We start from the raw sequence: 27,113 nt of genomic DNA on the forward strand, positions 1-27,113 counted from the left end.
TCCTCCTGGAAGGATTGTATCCCAAGGGAAATGCGGTACTCTCTGTATACATTTGGAGAGTGTCATCCAAGATGGCTTTTTGGGGCTTTAGACTTCGTCAAATTAGATTTGATGCGTTCTATATGACCCATTCTATTCCCCCCAGTCATCTTTCAGCATGGGAGAGAGAACAAAGACAATGAACTTCCCTGTCATGGCCACTAGGTGGAGTGCCGGAGCTTTATGCATTCTTTGTCCGTGTGTCACGCTCGCATCAAAGCACACAGCCACACACACATCGTTGCCTCACACACGGCACAAAAATATTTGTCACGTGGCTGCAGCCCCTCCAAAAGCTGACAATGACCTAGTTCCCTCCTCTCTTGCTGAGCTCTCCATCTCTCCCATCATTCACCAGAAGTAGGCTAGGTGGCAGCATCACCATCACCACATCAGGCACCACACTAGGTCTGCTGCTACCTCTCCTGCACTCACTATCACACTGGAGAGAGGGAGACAAGCGGGACGAGAGATAGAGAGAGTGTGCAGGAGAAAAAGAGGGAGGAGGAGAGAAACAGAGGGAGGGTGTGTGTGAGAAAGAGAGACAGTAAGGGAATCCTAGCTAGGAGGAAGAGAGCAAAAAAGGAAGGGTAAAAGAGATAAAGGGGCTAAACGAACAACAGGATGGCAGAGCCGGAGCTGAAACCATGGAGCAGCCAGGAGAGCTTGAAGACGGCAACCGAGGGCCAGGAGAAGATGGAGGGTAGGTACCCCCCTCAGCACAACACACACATACTGTAGCCTAGCCTAGATACCACATGGTGCAGAGTTGCATCAGATGCTCAGGCTACTGCATAATCTGGTGCAGCAATGCATGCATTTATGTATGGATGTTCATGTACTATATATGTATTTAGTCATGCACAGCTTTCAGGCACAGCTATCTTTAGGTGGTATGGGGGTTAGCTTGGGTTTTCTAATGATGTGATTTGCTGCAGAGCTACTGAGAGGTTAAGAGTGGGGATATGTTTTGACTTGTGAAATTGATCTGTCTGAAAGGCATATGACAGCGCTTATACACACACACACACATATATATATATATATATATATATATATATATATATATATATATATATATATATATATATATACAAACACAGACACACACCCACACACATATACATACACACACACAGACAAACACTCAACATTTCTGCATTAATGCGTTAATGAGATCTAGTCTGTCTTGGTAAACAGGTTCGAAGATGCACTGTAGTGGTATTAGTCAACTTGGCATTCATCTGATGGCATCTGTGTTATAAACCACAGATTTTCATAAGCATCCAATAGAAGTCATGGTGCTTGCATCACCCTACTTTCCCTTCATGGCGTAGCTTTTCAATTCTTTCCCTGTCTGTTCAGTCTATTTACAATACAGGGCAATGTAAAGTCAATGTGCTGCTCAACTCCTGAACTATCATCGAGAGGAGAGTGCCAGCAATCCCTTTTCATGAACTCTACCCTGTCCCCCTCTTTCCCACCCTGTCACCCCCTCCTCCCTCAACCTTCCCCCTCCTCATGCAGCTGAGGCGGCTCCGGACAACCCTGACCAGCCTCCGTCGCTAGACAAGCCTCCATTCAAGCCTGCCTCCCCATCCACCCCTACCCCTACGGCTGCCGACGCCATGGAAGCCACCACCCCTACTGCAGAGGCCTCCTCCCCAGCCAAGGCGGCAGGCAGCAAGATTGAACTGAAGCGCAGCATCACGCTCTTTAACGGTGTGGGCATGATCATTGGCACCATCATCGGCTCGGGCATCTTCATCACACCCACCGGGGTGGTTAAGGAGGCGGGCTCGGCCGGTCTTTCGCTAGTGGTGTGGGCCGTGTGTGGCGTGGTGTCCACCATGGGCGCCCTGTGCTATGCCGAGCTGGGCACAACCATTACCAAGTCGGGCGGAGACTACACCTACATCCTGGAGGTGTGTGTGGGGGTGGGGTGGTTGTGTTGGGGGTTGTGTTTGTGTGTGTCTGTGTTCTATCTGCGGGGCTTGAGAAACAAGCAGAAGACAAAACTCTGTTGTTTGCAGCTGGACAAATAAAGTTGTATTGTAGGTGTACGGTGAGCTTGCCGCCTTCCTCAAGCTGTGGGTGGAGATGCTGATCATCAGGCCATCCTCCCAGTACGTGGTGTCGCTGGTGTTCGCCACCTACCTGCTCAAGCCCCTCTACCCAAACTGCAGTGTGCCCGATAGTGCCGCCAAGCTCATCGCTTGTCTCTGCCTCAGTGAGTATAACCGTCTCTACCTCCAGAATCGGGGTGGCCTGTACATTGCAGAAATAATACTTTAAAAAATATTATTAGTGAACTATACAAATACTGACACGTACTGCAACACACATCAACCAAACAGGTGTTTCTTAGCCAGCTGCATGATTTAATATTTGTTTACCGCTACTACTTCTTTATTCACTCAATTACTATTTTGCTGGCCTCCCTTATGCCTTTTTTTAAAGGACTGTTTTCCCCCACTGATGTTCTCTCACTTCTGCTGTATATGTATTTTTAAATAACAAATTACATTCATAAAATAATAAAAAAACATAAACATATGCAATTTACATTCGAGGGTCAATCAAACCCTGTGTTTCCCTCGGTCAGCATCGTTGACCTTTGTGAACTGCATCAGCGTGCGGGCTGCCACCAAGGTCCAGGACTTGTTCACTGTGTCCAAGCTCCTGGCCCTGATCATCATCATCGTCTTCGGCTTCATTCAGATCGGAACCGGTAAGTTCACACACCCAGTGCACACATGTACCGGTGTCTGTGGGTAAGTTAGACACACGTCCTCTCATCCTGTCTATAGGTTCGTGCTTGTTATACATAATTCACCACGGCTTAGCTAGTCGTGTGTATTATCCAGTGTTTTTGCAACCATCTCTTTATAAAATACTAAAGTGAAGCTGAAAATTATTTTGACATTTCATAGCCTACTGTCTGCGAAATAGCTAAACCATCTGCACTCTCATGAATTCCTAGCAAAATAGCTTTGTATTTAAAGACAACCCACCCATCCATGATACATTGTGCAGCCACCCTTTTCTCCCTACTACATCTGGTCCCGCTGCCACAAGACCACACCGGCTACCTTGGTGCTGCGCCTAGGGTTGCCATGGAAACTAAAACAAATCAATCAAATCAAATCTTATTTGTCACATGCTTTGTAAACAACAGGTGTAGACTAACAGTGAAATGCTGTTCTCAAACCCATTCCCAACAATGCAGAGAAGAAGAAAAAATTATATAAAAATATAAAAAATAACTAGCCAATGAGCTTGTTCCTTGTGCTGTGCTCTGAAGATTCTTAAGACTAGAGTGGAGGACGGGGAAATATGAACTCTCTGCCATCTGAAAAGAAGGGGTGTCTGTTTCAGTTTTCTCTCTCTAGCATCTTCTACCTCTCATGTAGATTCTAGAGGAGAGACAGGACATGGTGAAGGCAAGACTCATAGCTTTACATTGTACAGATATATTGTGCACACAAGAGAGCAGTGATAGAGAGATCAGCAATCACCACTGCATACTACTCTAAGATGGGGTCCAGCTCCCCTCTTCACTTTTAATATGTCAATGTGTCATTGTACCCACATTTATCCTTTTAGGAGTCAAGGACATGTGGTTTCTGTTACAAAGCAAGTTAGTATATTTTACCCCACTTTTCTCCCAATATGTGCTTGAAAATAAGCAAAGTAAATAGTTGCCAAAGATAAATGATCTTACCGCATGGGCGGATAATTTGGTATGTAGATTATCTTGTTGAGTTCAAAATCAACACAACTATTTAAAAATAATCTTGATGAAATTGCCGTTTTGCAGTGTTGTAAAACTCTCTTTTCATCTTATCGCCACTGCACCTTTGATGTAGACCTGGATGAGCACAAATAGCCACAACTCATAGGAGTCTCATTGTTTTCCTCTAGAGATTACGTTCATTTATTCCAACATGGTCAATAAGAACTAAACTCTTCCAAGGTATGCACCCTTCTGCTTGTTCAGGGATGAGAGAGAGCTAGAAAGACAGAGGGGCAGAGAGAGAGGTACAGTACACTAAGCAGTGCTTCTATGGCAATCCTAGCAATGGAAGCGCTGTCATTTACAACTAAAATGGAAGCGCTGTCATTTACAACTAAAATGAACAAGGTAGACAAGACAATGGATTAGAAAACAAACATTTTCCATTTTCCAATCCTGACAGCATGTTCCCTTTCTGATGTAGGCCTCTATAGTAGGCTTTTCACTGGCCTGGATATTATGTGAATAATTGAGTGGATAGACGTTTGTTATCATCAAAAAGGTCTCCCTCCTCATTTTAAAAAGTCAACTCCCAGACATTATTATATTCTCAGCGCATCAATGGCAGATGGACCAACCCAGGGTTAGGTGTTTGGAGGGTGCAGCCAATGTCGAAAAAAGTCACTTTTTCAAAATGTCATCTCTATCAGTCAAATGTAGTCATACATAACAAGTGTGCAAAGGCAAAACATATTGGGACAAATCATCACAACAATTGTGACTTTATATGGCTTCATATTAAAACGCTCACTTGTGCGTGTGTACACGTGTGTCTACCATATTCCATGCAGCAAACGTCCATGCATTTAATATACTGTTTATATTCTCAGTTCGTTGTTCGTTGGAGTCAGTTCCTTTTGCCAAGTAGTGACGTCTAATGCTGCTTTCTTCTCTGTCTAAACAGGTGATGTGCCATACCTGACACCAGAATTAGCATTTGAAGGCAGCAAATGGGGAGTCGACAACATTGTGTTGGCTCTATACAGTGGACTCTTTGCTTTTGGTGGCTGGTAAGGCCTTTGCAACACCACATAGGGCACATTTACACCTGAGTCATATTAGGTTCCAGCATAACAAAATGTTTCAAAGCCATATGCAATGGAAAGTGTAAACAAGCACTTCTTATTGGGCAATTTCAAATAGTTTGCTTCCGTTTGCTTCTATTTTGTGCGTAGTGAATACGACCCTGGTATTATCATATGACTTTCGTTAATCAAGATTATCTGATCACATTTGATCCATGGTTCAATGCATCTACATATGGTATTAAAAACATGTCTATTACATTGTGACAACAGTGACAGCATGTGCTTTGACTGTCTACCTACACAATCAGAATGTGGACACAAACTGATCACAGGATGCTTGTTATATACTCTGGATTTAATTCCAGTGTGTAGGCTATAGAAGGTTGATTCTACTAATCTAAACGGATCTAATATCAGATGCTGTAATGTACCGTTGACGTCGGAAGTTTATATACACTTAGATTGGAGTCATTAAAACTAGTTTTTCAACCACTCAACAAATTTCTTGTTAACTATAGCTTTGGCAAGTTGGTTAGGACATCTACTTTGTGCATGACTGTATCACAATTCCAGTTGGTCAGAAGTTTACATACAATAAGTTGACTGTGCCTTTAAACAGCTTGGAAAATTCCAGAAAATGATGTCATTGCTTTAGAAGCTTCTGATAGGCTAATTGACATCATTTGAGTCAATTGGAGGTGTACCTGTGGATGTATTTCAAAGCCTACCTTCAAACTTGACATCATAGGAAAATCAAAAGAAATCAGCCAAGACCTCAGAAAAGAAATTGTAGACCTCCACAAGTCTGGTTCATCCTTGGGAGCAATTTCCAAATGCCTGAAGGTACCACATTCATCTGTACAAACAATAGTACGCAAGTATGAACACCATGAGACCACGCAGCCGTCATACCACTCAGGAAGGAGACGTCTCCTGCCCCATAGAGATTAACGTCCTTTGGTGCGAAAAGTGCAAATTAATCCCAGAACAACAGCAAAGGACCTTGTGAAGATGCTGGAGGAAGCAGGTACAAACGTATCTATATCCACAGTTAAACAAGTCCTATATCGACATAACCTGAAAGGCTGCTCAGCAAGGAAGAAGCCACTGCTCCAAAACTACCATTTAAAAGCCAAACTACGGTTTGCAACTGCACATGTGGACAAAGATCGTACTTTTTGGAGAAATGTCCTCTGGTCTGATGAAATAAAAGTATAATTGTTTGGCCATAATGATCATCGTTATGTTTTGAGGAGAAAGGGGGAGGCTTGCAAGCTGAAGAACACCATCCCAACAGTGAAGCACAGGGGTGGCAGCATCATGTTGTGGGGGTGCTTTGCTGCAGGAGGGACTGGTGCACTTCACAAAATAGATGGCATCATGAGGTAGGACAATTGTGGATATATTGAAGCAACGTCTCAAGACCTCAGTCAGGAAGTTAAAGCTTGGTCGCAAATGGGTCTTCCAAATGGACAATGACCCCAAGCATACTTCAAAAGTTGTGGCATAATGGCTTAAGTACAACGAAGTCAAGGTACTGGAGTGGCCATCACAAAGCCTTGACCTCCATCCTATAGAAAATGTGTGGGCAGAACTGAAAAGCGTGTGCGAGCAAGGAGGCCTACAAACCTGCCTCAGTTTCACCAGCTCTGTCAGGCGGAATGGGACAAAATTCACCCAACTTATTGTGGGGAGCTTTTGGAAGACTACCCAAAATGTTTGATCAAAGTTAAACAATTTAAAGGCAATGCTACCAAATACTAACTGAGTGTATGTAAACTTCTGACACACTGGGAATGTGTGAAATAAATGAAATAAATCATTCTCTCTACTATTATTCTGACATTTCATATTCTTAATATAAATTGGTGATCCTAACTGACTTAAGACAGGACATTTTTACTTTGATTAAATGTCAGGAATTGTGAAAAACTGAGTTTAAATGTATTTGGCTGAGGTGTATGTAAACTTCTGACTTCAACTGTATATGTTGGAATATAATGCATCATGTTCTGTTCCTCTCCTTTAGGAATTACCTGAATTACGTGACAGAGGAAATGATCAATCCAGAGAGGTGACTTATGTGTGATTAAGGTTTTGTTGAGGATTGTACAGAGTTAATAACTACCCTGTCAATATGTGTATGATTATCCTATTACATTTTGATTGGGTTTAATTGCACTTGATTGACTGTATGGAGGTGATGAATCATGGGATGAACCATGGGACATTTTAGATAGCAAGACAAATCACACTACTACTTATCTAATATACAGTATTTATCAAATATCACACTCATAATGTAATCACATTGAATACAGTCGTAAAATTGCATGAATTTAAACACAAATATTAGATCACATCACACTGTTAACTCTGAACCTCAAATGTGATTGGCTGACACATTATGAGTGCCCCCAATGACATTATCTTTAATTGATGACCTTGTTTCCAGAAACCTGCCCCTGTCCATCATTATCTCCATGCCCATTGTGACCGTGGTGTACGTACTGACCAACCTGGCCTACTTCACCACTATCCCCCCGAGTGTGATGGTTGAGTCCGAGGCAGTAGCTGTGGTAAGGATGGCTTTATTAAAGATCACGTTTTGGAGCAGGAAAACAGTGAGCTCATAGTACCTTAGTTCCTGCCATTTATTTTGCTAACAAAAAGGTAACAGACAGCATAATAATGGTCAAGATAATACATTGAGATGTTGAATTGGAATGAGAGTATTCAATGGTAGTGCTTTCCCATTGCAGATCTTTGGGGAATACCATCTTGGTGTGATGTCCTGGCTCATCCCTGTCTTCGTGGGCCTGTCCTGCTTCGGAGCTGTCAACGGAAGCCTGTTCACCTCGGCACGGTCTGTATCTAATCAACACCCAGATATCTTGACAAAGGGTGTTTGTATCTGTGTGTTTTTAATTCAGTACTTTGATACTTTAATTAAAGAGATTTGATCAAAATGCTGCACAACTGCAGAACACTCAATCATCAGGGTTCGTCTGCCTCTTCTTATAGGCTGTTTTATGCTGGCGCTCGAGAGGGTCAGCTCCCTGCTGCACTGGGATTGGTCCACACTGACCTCTTCACCCCAGTGCCCTCCCTAATTTTCACAGTGAGTACTGCCATTGGTCCCTGAATTGATCTAAAATGTAATGCCATCCTTGGTTAGACATAATTTTACATTTCAGAACCCAGAATTGGGCAAAGCTATAATCATAGTCATCTACTCAAGTAAATCTTGCACAGATTATTAGTTTGTAGATACAGTACATCTAAACATCTTACATAGTAACTGAATAGTAGTTTTTTCCATTCCAATAAAAAAAATATATCAATAAAGTGGTACATTTACTGCATTTTAATGGTAACCTTTCACTGAAAAAAAGTTGGGTGTGGAGTAAACGTGTAAAGTAAAGGCACATGTATAGTCTACGTACTTATGCAGCTGGAGGACGCAATTAGCTATCACAAAATGAAATGAGGAATTCGGGTTAATACATGAGCCCAATGTCTATATATGATTCCTCTCCCTGCAGTGTTTCCTGTCCATGCTTTACGCCCTGTCCAAGGACATCTTCTCGGTCATCAACCTGTTCAGCTTCTTTACCTGGCTGTGTGTGGGCATGGCGATCGCCGGCTTGCTGTGGCTCCGCTGGACCAAGCCAGAGCTCAGGAGGCCCATCAAGGTACTGTTACTGTACACAGCTCTATGACCACAAGAAGTTGAAAATACATTTCAAAAACTTTGAAAATTCATAATTCAAACAATTTTGCTCATTGGGAGGCTCAGGTTATGGTTTGAATGCTCTTCAAATGCATCCTTCCTTCATCCCTACCTTGAAGTAATCACTGATCTGACATGGCTGGATTGGTGTACACCAGATTTTCTATACATTTCTTTCACCAGTTATGCCATGTCAGATAAGTGTATTTCAAAAGTATTGAACAGGGCATATGTCTTATGGCCCTACTCAGGCCGGCCCCGTCATTAGGCAGGATTAGGCTGATCGACAGCTAAACTGAAGAAGACGCACCTCCAACCACAACACATAAAACCTCACATAATTCTGCCCAAAAACAATTACAATTTCTCTCAACCAGTGGCATATGGGCTTTTTGGGTAAACGCTGATGCCGCCCTTTGATAAGCAGTACCCACTTTGTCAAAGGAAGGGGCACAATATATTTTGCTTGTCCATTCCCAGCGCGCCTCTCCAGCATGCTGTTGGAGAGACACATCTCTGCAGCGCTCCACCAACGTTCCATCCAAAAAATGGATCTAACATAAATCATGTAGCAGATACAGGACATGGTAGAAAGAGTATGTGGCCTTTTCTGCAGCAGGAGATCAAATGTATGACAATGTAATGAGATGGACACTTTTTACATCATGCAGGTTTCTCTGATCAAATAGCCTAACCTAAATTGCGCTCTATCAAATAAAAAATGTGCTGTCATGTTATCAAACAAAATATCATAAAAACAGGACAGGTCAAAGAGAAATGGACAATATATAATGGACAATCACAACTGTTGTCCAGGAGTTTCAACCCATTGTCAGTGGTTTCAAGTTTGAATCTGTCCGTTTTTGACAAGCAGATCTAGTGAAAAAGAAAATACTTCTGCATTTCACGCCGTGTAACCACATTGCAAATAGGCTAGCGATAACTCCTGATAAAGTTGGGTAGCTGATATTTAGAGCTTAAATAGCCAAATTGATTAGTCACAGACATCAGGAATGCCAATACCTTTTGGACTTCTTTTTTTGGTGTAGTTCTGGACTGGCCTTGGCCCACATCCACGGACATTGGTTTTTGGTCCGGTTCGGACCAAGTCTGAACCAATCATAAACGTCTTGATGTGATCCAAACATAGACGTCTACAAATTCATGATTTTCAACTTTCATTCAGAACCAACAATTATCTTGATTTCAACGTCCGGGAAATACACATTTTCAATATTTTCAAACGATAGAACGTTTGAAGTGATATGAAGCTGACTCATTTTTGTTTCATCCAGTAACCATTGGGTTTCTGTACATGAATATTATCTTATTTTCCCTGGCAGATTTGGTTGGTGGTCCCTGTGGTGTTTGTGCTGGGCTGTGTCTTCATGATCGTGGTGTCCTTCTGGGCAGCTCCCTTCGAGTGCCTGATAGGCAGTGGGATCATCCTCACTGGTATCCCCGCCTATCTTCTGGGGTACAAGTGGAAGAAGCCCCACATTGTGAAGAAGATCTTAGGTGAGCTGGATATACATTTGACTCTTCTGTCTGTATGTACAGTACTGCAAAGTCAAGGCCGGAGACTTTGTTCCTGTTGTTTTGTTTTGTAAATGGCGTTTTTACACGTATAGTAAAAAGCTGTTTTGTGTCTAAGTTAATATCCAGTCAAATATATTTGTATGAAGTTTTTACTCAAATGCAAAGTTTGCGTGTTTAAACCCAAATGAAGTTGAACATACAAAGTAAGTAAGGGTTTGAAAGAAAAACAATCATACACGTTAAGGTCATTTAAAATAGTCACATTTACACATTTCTACATGCAATCTTTCCATTCCTGCAAATTAAATGTGGCCTTCAGTTTTAGACTACCAGAAAATAACTCATGTGAAATGTGTGTTTTTCTATTTTCAGAGATCTTTACTCTGTTCTGCCAGAAGATTTTTATGTCCGTTCCAGAAGAACGTGAAGAGAAGGAGGCAGCTGAAGTAGCTGAAGAAGTCGAAACAACAAAGGAGGACTGAGTCAATCTTTTAGTTGGAACATTACATGTTTACACTCATTGTTGCTTTTGTTACAGAGTTCCATGACTCTTGGTAAAGTAGGGGTTTATGCGAATTGCTTCGGTGTACATATTTTGTATTTTACATGCATTTTCTTACTGTATTGTCTCTTTGTACTCTCTCCAGCAATTCAATTCCACTTTTCAGTCATATAGTTTACTTTCAAACTTTTTCACATTTTTCCTAAACTAACCTTTTTTACGTTTCATATGTTTTAACCTATTTTGCACAGTATTCAATAGGCCTGAATTAAGCTAAAAAGGAAAATGTATTTCTATTAACAGGAGTCATATGTGTTGGTATGTCCTCTAGACAATCATCCAGGCATCTTGAATGCGTACAATACCCTGCTTTGTCTTAAAACGGTCTTCATCAAACTAAAGATAATTACATATTTGACTTTTGAATTATTTAACTATTAACCCCCACTTTAACTGACGATATGTCTGTAACTCAGTGTAGTTGAAGGACCTAGCTACTGGTTACCTAAGTTGATTGAGCAATGGCCATCAATCTATGATAAACCCATGAATTTATTCAGGTAACTCATACCACACATTCTGTAAACTACCTTAATTTCCCTTTGACATGATTGCACTCATGATAAAAATGTACAATTAAAATTTTAACATCTATTTGTGCACTGTATTGCTACATTTTCAAATCGTTAACTCAGTTATTCGACAGATTACTATTTGAAGCACATTTGTGCAAAGTGGATTTCTGATATGATATCTGTTCTGATATGTTGCCTTACGATTGTAGTCACACAAGTCAGTTGCTTGTATTGATACCCAATGCCCTGTACACATAAAGGCATGTCAAACCATGGCTTTATGAAATCTTCGTAAATATTGTTTTATGTCATGGTTTTAAGCCAGCAGTTATGAATATGGCATTAAGCCTGTCAATTTTCTTTGTCTCAACTTGCTACCGGTTTCCATACATTTAAACCATTATATTCGGCGATTACATTTGATAAATGTTTTTTTAATTGTTTGTACAGATACCATGTCAGAAATGTGATTATCAACATTCAGCCAACATGACAATTTTGCTACGGATGTATACTTTTGTCATGTTGTGAGCATCATTAGTGGATATTGAAGGGTCTTTTCTCTTTCGAATGAGCGATTACTGCACGTACAGATCTAAGATCAGCTGTCCCTACCCCAGTCCAAACCTTTTCTGACCCCAAGCCAGACCAGTTCAAGCCAAAAAACAAACAAAAACAAAACACCTAAGGGCACTATACAATCCGTATCGCTGAAGCATTACAGATTTAGCATTAGAAATGTGAAGGTCATTTCTGATTGAGCCGACATATCCCGAGTTTACCTTGAATGCCATCACGGGAACATTGCCTATACATTTCTGTTGGTCTTTAGCACCACATTTTCGCGATATGGGTGGAATAGAGCCTTAATGAAATTCTGGAGGCACAAAATATTAGCACAAACATGTGCATGTTACTGAATTAGGAACACAATGCAGTATAGAATGTTAACTGCTCCTATTATAATTTTTTTTTTTTATCCTCATTGAATTCTTGAATCGCTAGGAAAGTAGGGGCAATAGTACAATAGGTCACTGCACTTACAGAAAGCACAAACTGTGAAGTAACTTGACAGACGCAGAGTTTACAGAAAGAGTAAACAAGGAAGTATAGGGAATAGGGACGTTTAAATAGATTACTGATATCTTGGTCTTGTAAGAGTATATTCATGACTGTCAGCGTGAAGGAGAAACTGTTGGGGTACCTTCATATTTTCGTGGCCCAAAATGCACCGTACAACATAGTTCAAGTGTGTACAAAGTCTTGCGTATCATGTACAGTAAAGTCTTTGAATGTATTGAATGTTATGGTAAAACACTTTTTATTATTTGAATCGGAAGAAACAATTGTACCTCTGTCAGCTATTGTGACTTAAATGTCAGTGACCATGGCGGGTATGTACATGTACCATTAAAATATTTTTGTTCAAAAGTTCTGTGTCTCTGTTGTGAAATTAATAAACACATTTTTCTTTCACATATTTCACACATTTTATTGTATTATCGTTCTAATTTTCAAATTAGCTGGAAATAATTGCAAGCTAACGCATGATGGTGCAATGCTTTGAATGTGTCAACATCTTTATTGCATCTGTCTGTTTAAAATAACTAAGGATTTGTATTATTATGCACTTTCATGGGAAACAAAGTCAGCTATTGCAAAGCTCAGCAGACACTGGCTGAATACAGACAACAACCCATTCCCTGAGGACCACACTAAAATCATTTTAAAAAGCATGGCACAACAAGATAACACATCTCCAAAGAACAAAATTGGCTATATGAGGGTCTCGGAATACAACCACTATACCCAGTACTCCATGATCATCATCTGATATGAAGTGTTTGGATAATATTAGTCTTGACTCTATGTAATACGCTCTCTTTTGCGATTGATTCTGTGTTGATTTCCAAAGCTGGTATCTAAGGCATGGATTAATGAACTCTGTGTTCATTGATTCGCAAACTGTAATAAGATTGAGGCATGCTCTGGGAAAGGAGTTCATATCCGCTAGGAAAGGAAATGAGGATGCTGCCTCTGTGATTTGAAGCCAGTCGCGGATCCACTGGGGATCATATTAAAGATGGTAGATTGTCTTGGTTCATAGATTTAGATAGTGGGCCCACTTGTTATGAAGGCTGTTTTAGCATGGCCTGAGCCATTGAGGACTTTTACAATTTTGAATTAGTCAAATGGGTGGGACTTCCTATGGGCTAAGGAAGGATACCATAATTCCAACACTCCTGAGCAAACATTTGATAACTGCAGGTGGCAGTAAATCACCATAGCTTGGCTTCATGCCTGTTCAGACAACACACTCCAGGTGGTGGTATGCACCCTTGATTACTGACTGTCGATAAACATGTAGAAGCAGAAGAAGAAGAAATATACTGCTTTAAAATGGAGATTGCCCTCAGTGGCAGTGCTCATGATGTCATGGATGCCATTATGGCAAAGATGCAAAGGTGTGGCCTCTATCCAACTCTACGGCCTAGAAATACAGCTATGCATGGCCAGATGCCTTTTGACTAAAAGTCTTCATCAGGCACCATTGAGATTGAAGGTTAATGTGTCACTAAAATCGAGGTGGAGCTCAGGTGGAATGTCAACATTAGATGATAGCAATAACAATATCTACACAATGTGTAATAAAGAGCAAAGAAAATAATGACAGGGTTGTCGAAATTGAGAGTGAATTTGTTCCATCAGTCATCATTACATCTTAAAACCTCTCTAGGCTACATGGGATGCTAACGTCCCACCTGACCAACATCCAGTGAAAGTGCAGGGCGCCAAATTCAAATCTCATAATTAAAATTCCTCAAACATACATGTGTTATACACCATTTTAAAGATAAACTTGTTGTTAATCCCACCACAGTTTCCGATTTCAAAAAGGCTTTACGACAAAAGCATACCATGCGATTATGTTAGGTCAGTACCTAGTCACAAAAAAACACCGCCATTTTTCCAGCCAAAGAGAGGAGTCACAAAAAGCAGAAATAGAGATATAATTAATCACTAACCTTTGATGATCTTCATCAGATGGCACTCATAGGACTTCATGTTACACAATACATGTATGTTTTGTTCGATAAAGTTCATATTTATATCCAAAAATATCAGTTTACATTCGCAAAACATCCAGTGAAAGTGCAGTCAATTTACAGAAATACTCATCATAAATGTTTATGAAAATACAACTGTTATGAACTGTTATGCATGAAATTAAAGATATACTTCTCCTTAATGCAACCGCTGTGTCAGATTTCAAAAAAGCTTTACAGCGAAAGCACACCATGGAATAATCTGAGTACAGCGCTCAGAGACCAAAACAAGCCATACAGATACCCGCCATGTTGTGGAGTCAACAGAAGTCAGAAATAGCATTATAAATATTCACTTACCTTTGATGATCTTCATCAGAATGCCCTCCCAGGATTCCCAGTTACACAATAAATGTTCATTTTGTTCGATAAAGTCCATCATTTATGTCCAAATACCTCCTTTTTGTTTGCTCGTTTAGTACAGTAATCCAAATGCGCAGGCACTAGGTCCAGACAAAGTCAAAAAAGTTATATTACAGTTCGTAGAAACATGTCAAATTATGTATTTAATCAATCTTTAGGATGTTTTAATCATAAATCTTCAATAATGTTTCAACCGGAGAATTCCTTTGTCTTTAGAAATTAAAGGGAACGCAGATAACTCTCACGGGCGCGCGCCTGACTGAGCACATGGCCTATCTGGCAGACCCCTTACTCAATCAGCTCTCATTCTCTTCCCCTTCACAGTAGAAGCCTCAAACAAGGTTCTAAAGACTGTTGACATCTAGTGGAAGCCTTAGGAAGTGCAATCGGACCAAATTTCCACTGTATCTTGGATAGGCAAAGAGTTGAAAAACTACAAACCTCAGATTTCCTACTTCCTGGTTGGATTTTTTCTCAGGTTCTTGCCTGCCATATGAGTTATGTTATATTCACAGACATCATTCAACCAGTTTTAGAAACTTCAGAGTGTTTTCTTTCCAAATATACTAATAATATGCATATCCTAGCATCTGGGCCTGAGTAGCAGGCAGTTTACTCTGGGCATGCTTTTCATCCGGACGTGAAAATACTGCCCCCTACCCCAAAGAAGTTTTAACATGATACACAACTGGAATTTGTCTCCTGACAAATATCAATAGACCAAACAATTACCAAGACATACTGTACCATCCAAACAGTAAATTCTAAGGGCAGCTGTTAAAAGTGAAAGTTCAAAGTTTACTGCCTGTAGTCTAGTTTCTGAGTGGTCTACGATGGCGACCCCTGCTTCTGTCCATGAGCTGTTGCTGGCCACTCTGGAAGGCTTGGTCTCAGATTACCTGAAGAGATTTCAGTGGCACCTGACTATGAACGTGTTAGATGGCTTGTCTCCCATTCCTAAGGGCTGTCTGGAGAATGCTGACAGGCAAGATACTGTGGAGAAGATGATGAAGGAGCTGTGAAAATCTCACTGGAAATCCTGAGGAAGATCAACCAGAATCATCTCGCTATAAAGTTAGAGAGAGACACTCTAGGAGAGGTTCTGGCAATAAAAAAGACTGCATTTGATCAAAAAGAAGAACTGAAATCCAACAGAGAGTCTTTGAAAGAATCAAGAAAACGACTAAAGCATGGAGGTCCACATTAAGAAGCAATGTGCAGACATAGCGAGGCAGATGAGGGAGTAGTTTGAGAAGTTTCACCAGTTCCTTAGAGAGAAAGAGGAGGCCAGACTGGCTGGGCTGAGGCAGGAAGAACAGCAGAGGAGCAGAATATTGCCAGAGAGATGGAAAGAATTCAGGAGCAGATTTCTCTGAAACAAGACCTGTAGAAAGATGACCTTACATTCCTCATGAGCTACAAACACACCCAGAACAACGCACACCCGGGTCCACAGTTGGTCTCAGGAGCGCTTCTCAACGTGGCCAAACCCCTGGGAAACCTGCAGTTCAGAGTCTGGGAGAAGAAGAAGGAGTTGGTCCAATACGCTCCTGTGATTCTGAACCCTGACCCCTGTCTCTCTGTGTCTGATGATCTGACCAGTGTGAGATCCGAGCGCAGCTGGACTTCACCGGTGGGGAGGTGTCCTTTTACGACCCCAAAGATATGACACACATCTACGCTCACAAAGACACCTTCACTGAGAGACTGTACCCATACTTCCTTGTTGGTCTGGCTGATGACGACAAAAACCTTGATATACACATCTGTCAAACAGAGGTGTCTCTGACTGTGATGCCATCTCACCATTGAAATTGTAGTTAAAAAACGGGCTTCAATTTCTTTTCTGTTTAAGACATTATTTCAAATCATCATCCCAAACGGTCATTTTTTCTGTGTAAGATTCTAGACCTTGAATGTATTTTTTATAAATGTAAAATGTATAAATGTAAAATTATGTTTAGCTAATCCCTCTGTATGAGACATGTGATGTTAACAGTTCTGATGTGAAAATGGCCCTAAAGTTGGCACTTATGTAAAAAAAAATGGGAGGTGCAATGAAATCAACTGGAAGGTCAAATCAGTGAACCTTGGGAAATAGTACAGTAAGCACCATTGTGCCTTTTGGTTGTCTTCTATCACCTTTATATTAGCCAAAAAGTCAGAAATTCACAGATTCATTTGCATAATTCTTTGCCAATGCCTTACTTTATTATTTATTGGCATTATGGCATAATGTTATTGATTATAATGTGCTTGTGCACAACAAACAACGGTATTTTGAATTTCTGATCATTATTGTCTTCTTCTTCTTCATCTTGTTCCTTCTTGTTCTTCTTCTTCATCTTGTTCTTCAAATGTCAATCAAATGTATTCTTATAAAGCCCTTTTTACATCAGCAGTTGTCACAAAGTGCTTATACAGAAACCCAGCCTAAAACCCCAAAGACCCCAAAGAGCAAGCAATGCAGATGTAGAAGCACGGTGGCTAGGAAAAACTCCCTAGAAAGGCAGGAACCTAGGAAGAAACCTAGAGAGGAACCAGGCTCTGAGGGGTGGACAGTCCTCTTCTGGCTGCGCCGCGTGGAGATTGTGTACATGTCTATTAAGGTCAGATCATAGATGACCAGCAGGGTCAAATAATAATCACAGTGGTTATAGAGGGTGCAACAGGTCAGAACCTCAGGAGTAAATAGCCGAGCATTCAGAGGTCGAGACGGCAGGTGCGGTAGAGAGACAGAGGATGACACAGGACACCACATAAGACAGGATAATTATACCAGATATAACAGACTGACCCTAGACCCCTGGCACATAGACTATTGAAGCATCGACACTGGGGACTGAGAAAGTGGGAGTTAGGGGACACTATATCTTCTTCTTCGTTACCACCATGATCATCATCATTATGAACATCATGTGAAGAAACACATAGGTTCATCAGAGGTGGTTCCCTGCTGATCATAGCACGTGTAACATTTTCAAATGTGTTTTTCTTCCTGTAATGTAAAAAATCAACCAATCACCTGAACTAGTTCCTCGACTCACCGCTTCTGTCAGACCCAACAACAACCTTGTAATGACTCGGTTTATCAGCCAGGTAACTAACTGATTGCAGCTTAAACAGAACATATGGCTGATTACCTGAAGATAACCTAGAAACTACCTGTGATTCACTCTGAAAGGTATATTATTCAACTACAGCTACTCGTCTGAACTACTCACTGAATTTGTCTTTGCCCCCTGTCTCTGTCTCACTCGCTTTCTCTCTCTCTCTCTCTCTCTCTCTCTCTCTCTCTCTCTCTCTCTCTCTCTCTCTCTCTCTCTCTCTCTCTCTCTCTCTCTCTCTCTCTCTCTCTCTCTCTCTCTCTCAGGTGACTATTACCATGGCGATGCTGTTGACCATCCTTCTGCTTCACTTTACATGATTGATTCATTGTGTGTGCGTCAACATTTGTATTTGGGAAATGCTATCATTATTCTGATAAGACCTGTTGCTATTTCAGATCCCTTACTGGAGGCCAATGATGGGGAACAACTCCTTCATTTTGATAGGTGGTATATCGCCCCCTGCTGTAACAAGTCTGAATTGACCTCTTCACGGAATTCGCTAACACTCCATCATCATCATAATTGATCACATATGATATATCCCTGTTACAGAGCCCTTACTGCAGACTAACCTTAAACAGATTCCTCCTATGGGTGAGTGTTTCATCTAACAGTAAGGCTGGGATTCAATCCAAGGCGTGTTATGGAGATTCGCACTGGACAACCGTCAACACGCCTTTTCAAGGTAATTTACGCTTGAACTGACATTCACAGCATTTACAATGAATGCGATCTCTGTGAAGGTCGGCAGTCAGTGCGCTTCTCTGTAGTGGGCCTTGGATTGAATCCGAGTCTAAGAAGAAGTCTGTCCCAGCCAGGCTATGTAACCTATGATGAGGTGTGGTGTTTATAGACTGAGGAGGTGAAGACACAGAGCAGGTTATGTCCTTCCACCTGGGCCAGATATGGATCCCGCTGCTTTATGTTTGTCAGTACACAGAGGACAGGGCTTGAGGCAGAGGTACACCGATATTTTAAAACACGTCTTCCACTCGGAAAGATTCCATTGTCTACTCTATATTGACTCAAAAAAATATACAGTTTTGTAACAAACTCACTTGTCGGTGCTGCCTCTCTCTCTCAGCCCTCCTATAGCGATACTGCGTGCACTTTGGGGCAAACCTTGCGTCTGTATGTAACGGATGTGAAATGGCTAGCTAGTTAGCGGTGGTGCGCGCTAATAGCCTTTTAATCGGTGACGTCACTTGCTCTGAGACCTTGAAGTAGTGGTTCCCCTTGCTCTGCAACGATTCTTCGTGGGTGACTGTTGTTGATGTGTGTTCGCGCCCGGGGCGAGGGGACGGACGTAAAGTTATACTGTTACATTGATGCTGTTGACCCGGATCACTGGTTGCTGCGGAAAAGGAGGAGGTCGAAAGGGGGGTGAGTGTAACGGATGTGAAATGGCTATCTAGTTAGTGATGGTGCGCGCTAATAGCCTTGCTCTGAGACCTTGAAGTAGTGGTTCCCCTTGCCCTGCAAGGGCCGCGGCTTTTGTGGAGCGATGGGTAACGATGCGTCGTGGGTGACTGTTGTTGATGTGTGCAGAGGGTCCCTGGTTCACGCCCGGGGTGAGAGGACGGACTAAAGTTATACTGTTACATGTACACAGTTCAGCAGAGCATCACTTTGTGCAAGAGTTGGTGAGACGACATACGGATGATTTAACCTATGCTTGGATCGTAGGATTTGACCATGTTCAGGTACAGTGCCCATGAATTACGCCACACCTAGCCACACCAGTAGGTTTGGGAATACTTAGCACAGAGCCACACACGCAGGTTGTACAAATGATGTACTTTGACACATTGGTTGTGATACATCTGACATTTTTGTGATACAACATAGAGTTTGTATGTACAGAAATTATTACACAACCATTATCTGGTGTCTTCACAAAGCTTGTGTAGTTTCCAAAAAACTATTAATTGTATCACAGCCATTGCCAAATGCGTTGTACATCAAGTGTACAATTTGAGTGTGTACGGAGCCTAATTTTGTGGCTTTAAAGAGATTCCCATCTGCTGTGGTTGAATAAATGTAATGTTTCCTACAGAACCGGGTGTGGCTTTGGAATGACGGGTCAAGATTGGATTACACTAGCTGGCACACAGGAGAACTCAACAATTACAATGGCAAGAGAGAGCCTTGCATGATGATGAACTCTGGAGGTACAGTAAACCTATTGTCATTTGATCCTAATCACTCACCTCACCTTAAAAATCAATCAATTTCAATTGGTGATGAGATTGTTTATCCTTGTTTCCCCTATAGGTGAGAAACGGTGGAACGATGAAATATGTAGAAGCAAATAGTATTTTGTTTGTGTTAAAATAATCTGTTAATAAATCTGAGAAACTTCAACGGGAACAAAAAATGAAACTTTATGCAGTCCATATACCTGATACTGTTCAGTAAACATGTTTGCATTCAGTGCTATTCAGAATCTTTGTACAGCATCACTGCTGTCGTCTGAACTACGTGATGATTCATAACTGAAATGAAATGTAAATATATCTTTTTTCATCATTAGTATTTCCCTAATGCTGCCTTTAATGCTAAATGTTTTTTGATGTAGCTGCTAAGAAATGCATGATGTTTCCTGCTTTCTATTTCATACAGACATTTTGTCTGTATAGAAGGATAGTTCAGCGATTTTTCCATATTTAGATATTTGTTTCTTTACCTTGAAAGCAGTCTATAGACAAGGAGTGACTGCAATCCACACTTTAGTCTCTGAAAACAATTAACAACATTAGCATTTTGGGATCAATTCCTAGTGAAATCGAATTGTCCCTGTTAAGGATTCGGAAACATTCGTTTTACAGCAGTTATTGTTTAAAAACATGTTTCACGCTAACACTAGAGGGCACTATATTGTCATGTTTTGCAGTTACAAGCCATGTGAGTGAGTGAAAGAGCGAGCGAGCAAGAGAGAGAGAGAGAGAGAGAAAGAGAGAGAGAGAGAGAAAGAGAGCGAGAAGAGAAGAGGGATGATAGTTTAAAAAAAAAATCTACCTCTAATCCAACTGTGAAATTCAGAAGTGTTTTTTTTCTTCATTTTCAGGTAGGCCTAGCAGTACAGCGCACACTGCATTAACTCTCATAGTCTTCTTATCTTCGTAGTCTAACCTGATGAATATGAAAACATGCTGTGTGAACATATATGTCTACATTGGTTCAGCCAACTAGCAGCTAAATAACTGATATACAGTTTGCACATAAAACTGTACATGATTGGTATACTTTAAGAATTGGTTGTAAGAAGTTCCCACCATTGTAAAAAAACTTGAGAGAAAGTGTGTAAATGCAGTTTTCAAGCAGGGTGAAGAATTTGGCTCAGCCTATTACGTGAGGCAGCCAAGCCTTGAGAGGAAGTAGCCGTCCACTCGCTAGCCTCACCATATAAACGTGATAAACCCCCTAAGAACAAGTCAAAATAAACAGAGACAGAGTTTATTTTCCACTTACATTTTATTACTGACAAAAGAAAACAAAAGAAGCATCGCCACACAAAATGAACCAAATGCTGGCAAAAAGCCAATGCACCAGCAACAAGTGATGTACAAATAATAATAATTCAAATTACCATGGAATAATAATAATAATAATAATAATAATAATAATGCACCCTGATGAAAACAAGCCAAAACGTTACTTCATATCATTCATAAATATGTGAAACCAGTCAATCGATTGAAATAGAATGACCATATTGCGTCCATAAACATGTTATTCAATAAAACTAAATGGGTTCTTTCATCGCTGGCTTTACAATTAAAAGTACATTTCGCAGGTTTGTACACAAATGAAATATCTACCAGTGACCATTCCTTATAAACTTAAATTGTGCTACAGTGAAAAACATTATTTTTTTTTAAATGACATTTTTTTCACAAAAAAGTGTAAAGATGAATTCAACACAATTTCTAAAACACCTAATAAAACTAGTCAAAAACTTTAAAACCCACTGTTATGCTTTTATCTTTAGTAACATTTCACATTTAGCAACTATTTTTTTTATTTCACCTATACAAGTGGTGCTGGGGTGGGGTGGGGGGGGGGGTGGTCCGCTGGACCAGGAGAGGTTTAAACTAAGGAAGAGGTTCCACCTTTGACCTCTTCAGTCCAGTCACATCCTGAGGACAGGCTAGAAAGTAGCAAGACCAGTGAACAGAGCTTTAACACAAGATTTAGTGTGTGTATTCCCTCACTGAATCCAGCTCGCACGAAAATCAGATAACCAAACAAAATAATGTAAAAAAAATAATAAGAAAAAAGCAAGGGACTGTGGCTAGATACACACATCTAGGCTTTGGCGGGGAGGTTCCATCTTGGTAGATATTTACAATCACTTTGAAAAAAAGGGGAAAGCTCTTAATTAGAGCTGGGTTGACGTAAAGATGTTGTCTTTTTCTAATTTCACTTTGTGTTTTTGCTTTATTTTAGGGGGTGTCTGTCTTTGCTGAAATAGTTGGATCCTCCCTTCGTGAGGTGACTAGGTTCTAGGGTCCTGTATGAGAATCTTAACATAGACCCCTACAATGAATATGCTTACAGCATTGTTTCTCCCAAAAGTGGGCAGTACATGGCAAAACTGAGTAAGACCAAAGGAAAAGCAAAAGAGGAGAAAAAAAAACACTTTGAAAATGTCAAAACAAAGCCAGAAGACATTTTTTAGTCTTCGTGTACAGTATGTTGACGTGCGCTTGAAGCATAACCACCCACAAAATGGAACATTCATGGCAAAAAGAAGCAAGGCTCCTGTCCAGTCTAAGTGCTTGGCAAATATGTGAAGTAGTAGCAGTCTTTGGGATTTTAAAAATCCTTCAGAAAAAACAAGGAGGAGAAAGATACATTGACGTTGTTGTTAATGAACATTGGTCAACTCCCTGGAGTCTTGACTTTTGGAGGTCCTTAAGCTTCAAGTGAGGTAGAGAGGCTTGTCCCGAGCTCCCATGCCACTGCTGATGAAAAGAACACGGAGAAGATGGCGTCACTCAAAAAACATATATTTATTCTATTCAGTACTATTTATTTGGCAGAGAAGGTGAGCTGTGCATAGCAGTGGAAGCATAGCATAGCAGTGGAAGTGAATGAACATAGTGATGTTGCATGATCTTGTCCAAGGGTGGGAAGTAAATTGTGAAGAGGAGTGGAATCAATATTGACCCCTGAAGGACACCTTTTGTGACAGCCACACACCCTCACCAGTGGTTTTCAGTAGGACAAACTGTTGCCGGTCAGTGATGCAAGTATTATATCAAATACGGAGCTACTTTTTTTTTCAAAAGTATGTTGTGAATTTTCAAAGTAGTACAAAACTCCAAACTGGTAACACTTGTAGCGCAGTCAGTCTTACATTTAAAACCTTTCATCGTGCATTCATTTGTCTGTAGACATCTTTCACCACACAACCATTGATCCAAAATATGTTTACTCTGAAATATAATGAATACATTGGTTTAATCACCAAAACACAACATAATGATACCTTCTCAATTGAGTTGTTTTAACAACCAGTTAATCCAATAGCAAAACATTTAATATGCATGATTAAAAATTGCCCTTTGAATGTGGTATGCTACAGTACCATAAACTACAGTACATTCAACTGTTTTCACATTAGGCAATACACTTGCACTCCCTATTTAAAAATTATTGAACATCACATTTTCATAATTTCTATCCCATGTGTGATCATCGAAGACATCTTTCACAATAGAATTAAATGAAAGAAATTAAAGGCACTAGCTTGCATCAAGCCTGTCTTTAGCATCTGGTCATTGGTTCTCATCAAAATCGCAGTAAATATCCTCATTGTTCACGCACCTGGGGGAAACCCTTTTTGCATGGTGAATCCAAGTCTGACATACACTACCGTTCAAAAGTTTGGGTCACTTAGAAATGTCCTTGTTTTTGAAAGAAAAGCACATTGTGTTTCCCATTAAAATAACATCAAATTGATCAGAAATACAGTGTAGACATTGTTAATGTTGTAAATGACTATAGTAGCTGGAATATCTACATAGGTGTACAGAGGCCCATTATCAGAAACTATCACTCCTGTGTTCCAATGGCACGTTGTGTTAGCTAATCCAAGTTTATCATTTTAAAAGGCTAATTAATCATTAGAAAACACTTCTGCAATTATGTTAGCACAGCTGAAAACTGTTGGTCTGAATAAAGAAGCAATAAAACTGGCCTTCTTTATACTAGTTGAGTATCTGGAGCATCAGCATTTGTGGGTTCGATTACAGGCTAAAAATGGCCAGAAACAAATACCTTTCTTCTGAAACTTGTCAATCTATTCTTGTTCTGAGAAATGAAGGCTACTCCATGCGAGAAATTACCAAGAAACTTAAGATCTCGTACAACAGCGCAAACTGGCTCTAACAGAACAGCGCAAAGTGGCTCTAACCAGAAAAGAAAGTGGAGTGGGAGGCCCCGGTGCACAACTGAGCAAGAGGACAAGTACATTAGAGTGTCTAGTTTGAGAAACAGACGCCTCACTGTTACATTCCCCGGTTTCTGTGTTGTGGTTTGTGTATTTGCATGTATTTATTTCAGGAAATGGTTTCCTGAAATTCTCCCCAAGCAGCTGATTGGTCGGCCCCCACTGATAATTGGAGAGCTGACCCCGCCCCCTCGTCAGGACGCAGCTGTCTTCAATTACCAACTCCTTCTGAAGCTATATAAACCAGTGTTCTGTTGTGCAGAAGGGAGATGATTGCTGAGAGAGGAGGCTGATGGCTGAGGGTCATATCATGTTGGTTGTTGCTAACAGATTTGTTATGTACTTTGTGAGATGATTGCTGAGGGAAGAGGCTGATGGTTATATCAAATGTTGGTTGTTGCTGAGAGTGAGACAGTACATACCAAAACTGCCTATGTTAGTTGTTGCTCAGTCAGAGCTTATTTGATGTCCTGTTCTCAGTTTGTTTGTGAAATTGATTTTAATATTCTGTTTCATTTGTTCCTGGGGGGGAAGGGGAAGGCACCTAGGGAGTTTTTAGGCAAGAGGCCCGCGGGCATACATAACCCGTAGTATTGACTGTCTATGCACACTAGGTAAGACCTGGGTGGACCACCCCCTGTATATTGGTTAGTGCACCAGGTGGTGCTAGTTAGGTAAGTAGTGGGTAGGTAGGACAGGGGGCTTTGATATTTACTTTCTTTGCTTTGGTTCTGTCCAGCCCCTTTTCCCCCAAATTACGTGTGACGGAATAAATTCCTTGTAAACGGTACCACTCTCTGCCTTTGTCATCCTTACTCGCACCCACAGTCCCATACCTCTTTCACTTCCCGGGGAGTTGAGTTGTAGCAGGGTGTTGCGTTCCCTCTTCCTAGAGGCGTACGTAACACTCACAAGTCCTCAACTGGCAGCTTCATTAAATAGTACCCGCAAAACACCAGTCTCAACGTCAACAGTGAAGAGGCGACTCCGGGATGCTGGCCTTCTAAAGCAGTGTGAACCCCCCCAACCATCAAGCAAGTTCATTTTCAATACATGTTTACTGTTTTGGACTTTGGATTAGTTGTGTATTGATATTGTATTACCGCACTGTAGGAGCAAAAAATGTATTATTGCATGCCTCATCCATGGCCTGAAGGAGGGTGTTACGCTCATGGGGATGGCAATAATACATCTTCCATGTATTGTATTCTACATAAATATTGTAGTAGTACTGTACATGGCTCAGTTTATAAGCACATGGCACCAGCAACAGCAGAGTTTTGGGTTCGATTTCCACTGGGGTCACATTGGACAAGTGTCTGCTATGCAAATGGTGTATATTATGGTATTACAGTACTGTATTGGCCAATGCAATTTTAGTAAAGCAGTGTGAACCCCCCCAAACCATCAAGCAACTTCATTTTGGATTCATGTTTACTGTTTTGGACTTTATGGTGTCACGTTCCTGACCTGTTTTCTGTTATTTTTGTATGTGTTTAGTTGGTCAGGGCGTGAATTGGGGTGGGCATTCTATGTTTTGTGTTTCTATGTTTAGGTCAGGTGTAATTAGCCTTATATGGTTCTCAATCAGGGACAGGTGTTTGATGTTTCCTCTGAGAACCATATAAAGGTAGGCTGTTCACACTGTTTGTTTGTGGGTGATTATCTTCCGTGTCTGTGTATGTTGCACCATACGGGACTGTTTCGGTTTGTTCGTTCGTTTGATGTAGTCTGTTCCTGTTCGTGAGTTCTTCGTGTTATATGTAAGTTCTTAGTTCAGGTCTGTCTACGTTCGTTTTGTTATTTTGTAGTTTGTTCAAGTGTTTTCGGTTTTCGTCTTTTCTTTAATAAAATCATTATGTCAAATTATCACGCTGCGCTTTGGTCCAATCCCTACTCCTCCTCTTCATCCGAAGAGGAGGAGGACAGCCGTTACATATGGATTATTTGCATATTGTATTACTGCACTGTAAAAGCTAAAATCACAAGCATTTACCTGCACCTGTTAACATCTGCTAATATGTATACACAACCAATAAACTTTGAATTGATTTGTTACATACAATACATCTCTGATTTTGTAAAAATGTACTGAAGTAAAACCATAAGTCATCATCATAGTAGTACAACTTTCTATGTTTCTACTTCACAGACATAAATGTTCATTATGTAGTCCTCAAAAATCTGTAGTAGACAAACCAGTTTACATGTAAAATCTCTAGGTTGACCAAATGTTTAAGTGATCAATTAAGAGCAGTCAGATTTAGTATTAGTAAAATAACTTTTGACAAAAGATGAGAGAATCATAAGTACTGTGAGCATTGCATTGTGAAAGGCAATTACTTTATTTATAAAAATGTAGTGCAATGTGAAACACTTTGGTGAAAAAGTGGGTTTATGATGTTTTGGTGCTTAGAGTTTTGAAACAAATGCCTTTTTGATATGTTTTGTACTAAGAGTTACCATAAACTTGTGAAAATTGCACCAACGCGGCAAATCATACTGTTGATTTCATCAGAATAGCAACTGTGAGTCACACTTTCCCAGTGTAGGGAAAAGTGTTATTTCACTACTATGGCTTTTGAATAAACAGTAGTGTCCAATTCAGGACACCCTCAGCCTCACTCTGGCAAAGGACTGTTGATAAGACTGTTACTCATCCCAGTAGGGTATCAGGGCATGCTCACCTGCAATGGTTGGGCCCACAGTCCCGGTTGCAGTACTCGCCGTCCCAGTCTGGGTTCTGTCCATGCCCTGGGTTGGGTGCCCCCGGGGACTGGGACCCCCCCACACTGTTCTGGTAATCCTGAATGTGAGAGAACCCCTGGAGCAGAAGAGAAAACAAAGGAGTGCTCTGTTAAAAC

The 27,113-nt window shown here is 40.7% G+C and overlaps 2 protein-coding genes, 1 long non-coding RNA gene and 1 pseudogene across 4 annotated transcripts in view; 3 read left to right on the plus strand and 1 right to left on the minus strand.

The window, feature by feature from the left end:
- The first annotated feature begins 378 nt into the window (after positions 1-378).
- Positions 379-12,646, plus strand: LOC129824186 (large neutral amino acids transporter small subunit 1-like). Its single transcript, XM_055883628.1, has 12 exons — positions 379-742; positions 1,567-1,964; positions 2,098-2,269; positions 2,645-2,770; positions 4,740-4,845; positions 6,893-6,937; positions 7,319-7,442; positions 7,626-7,729; positions 7,888-7,984; positions 8,409-8,558; positions 9,940-10,114; positions 10,508-12,646. Exons 1-12 carry the CDS (start codon positions 664-666, stop codon positions 10,615-10,617), a joined length of 1,686 nt encoding a protein of 561 aa, XP_055739603.1. The 5' UTR covers positions 379-663; the 3' UTR covers positions 10,618-12,646.
- A 2,869-nt stretch (positions 12,647-15,515) lies between these two features.
- LOC129867253 (E3 ubiquitin-protein ligase TRIM35-like) lies at positions 15,516-16,351 on the plus strand (annotated as a pseudogene).
- A 1,935-nt stretch (positions 16,352-18,286) lies between these two features.
- On the plus strand, positions 18,287-26,943 carry LOC129824200 (uncharacterized). The gene is made up of 3 exons (XR_008754726.1): positions 18,287-18,477; positions 19,849-19,963; positions 24,363-26,943. It is a non-coding gene; the product is annotated as an uncharacterized LOC129824200 (long non-coding RNA).
- Positions 21,248-27,113, minus strand: part of LOC129824190 (TOX high mobility group box family member 2-like) — a 134,460-nt gene continuing 128,594 nt past the window's right edge. For both annotated transcript variants that reach the window (XM_055883650.1, XM_055883641.1), the window contains 2 exons: positions 26,937-27,073; positions 21,248-22,759 (listed from right to left, as the gene is read on the minus strand). In XM_055883650.1, coding sequence (XP_055739625.1) covers positions 22,717-22,759; positions 26,937-27,073 — 180 coding nt within the window. In that variant the 3' untranslated portion in view covers positions 21,248-22,716. The remainder of the gene's footprint in view (positions 22,760-26,936; positions 27,074-27,113) is intronic.

The sequence above is a fragment of the Salvelinus fontinalis genome, chromosome 2 (genome assembly GCF_029448725.1).
Source record: "Salvelinus fontinalis isolate EN_2023a chromosome 2, ASM2944872v1, whole genome shotgun sequence".
Taxonomy (NCBI): Eukaryota; Metazoa; Chordata; class Actinopteri; order Salmoniformes; family Salmonidae; genus Salvelinus; species Salvelinus fontinalis.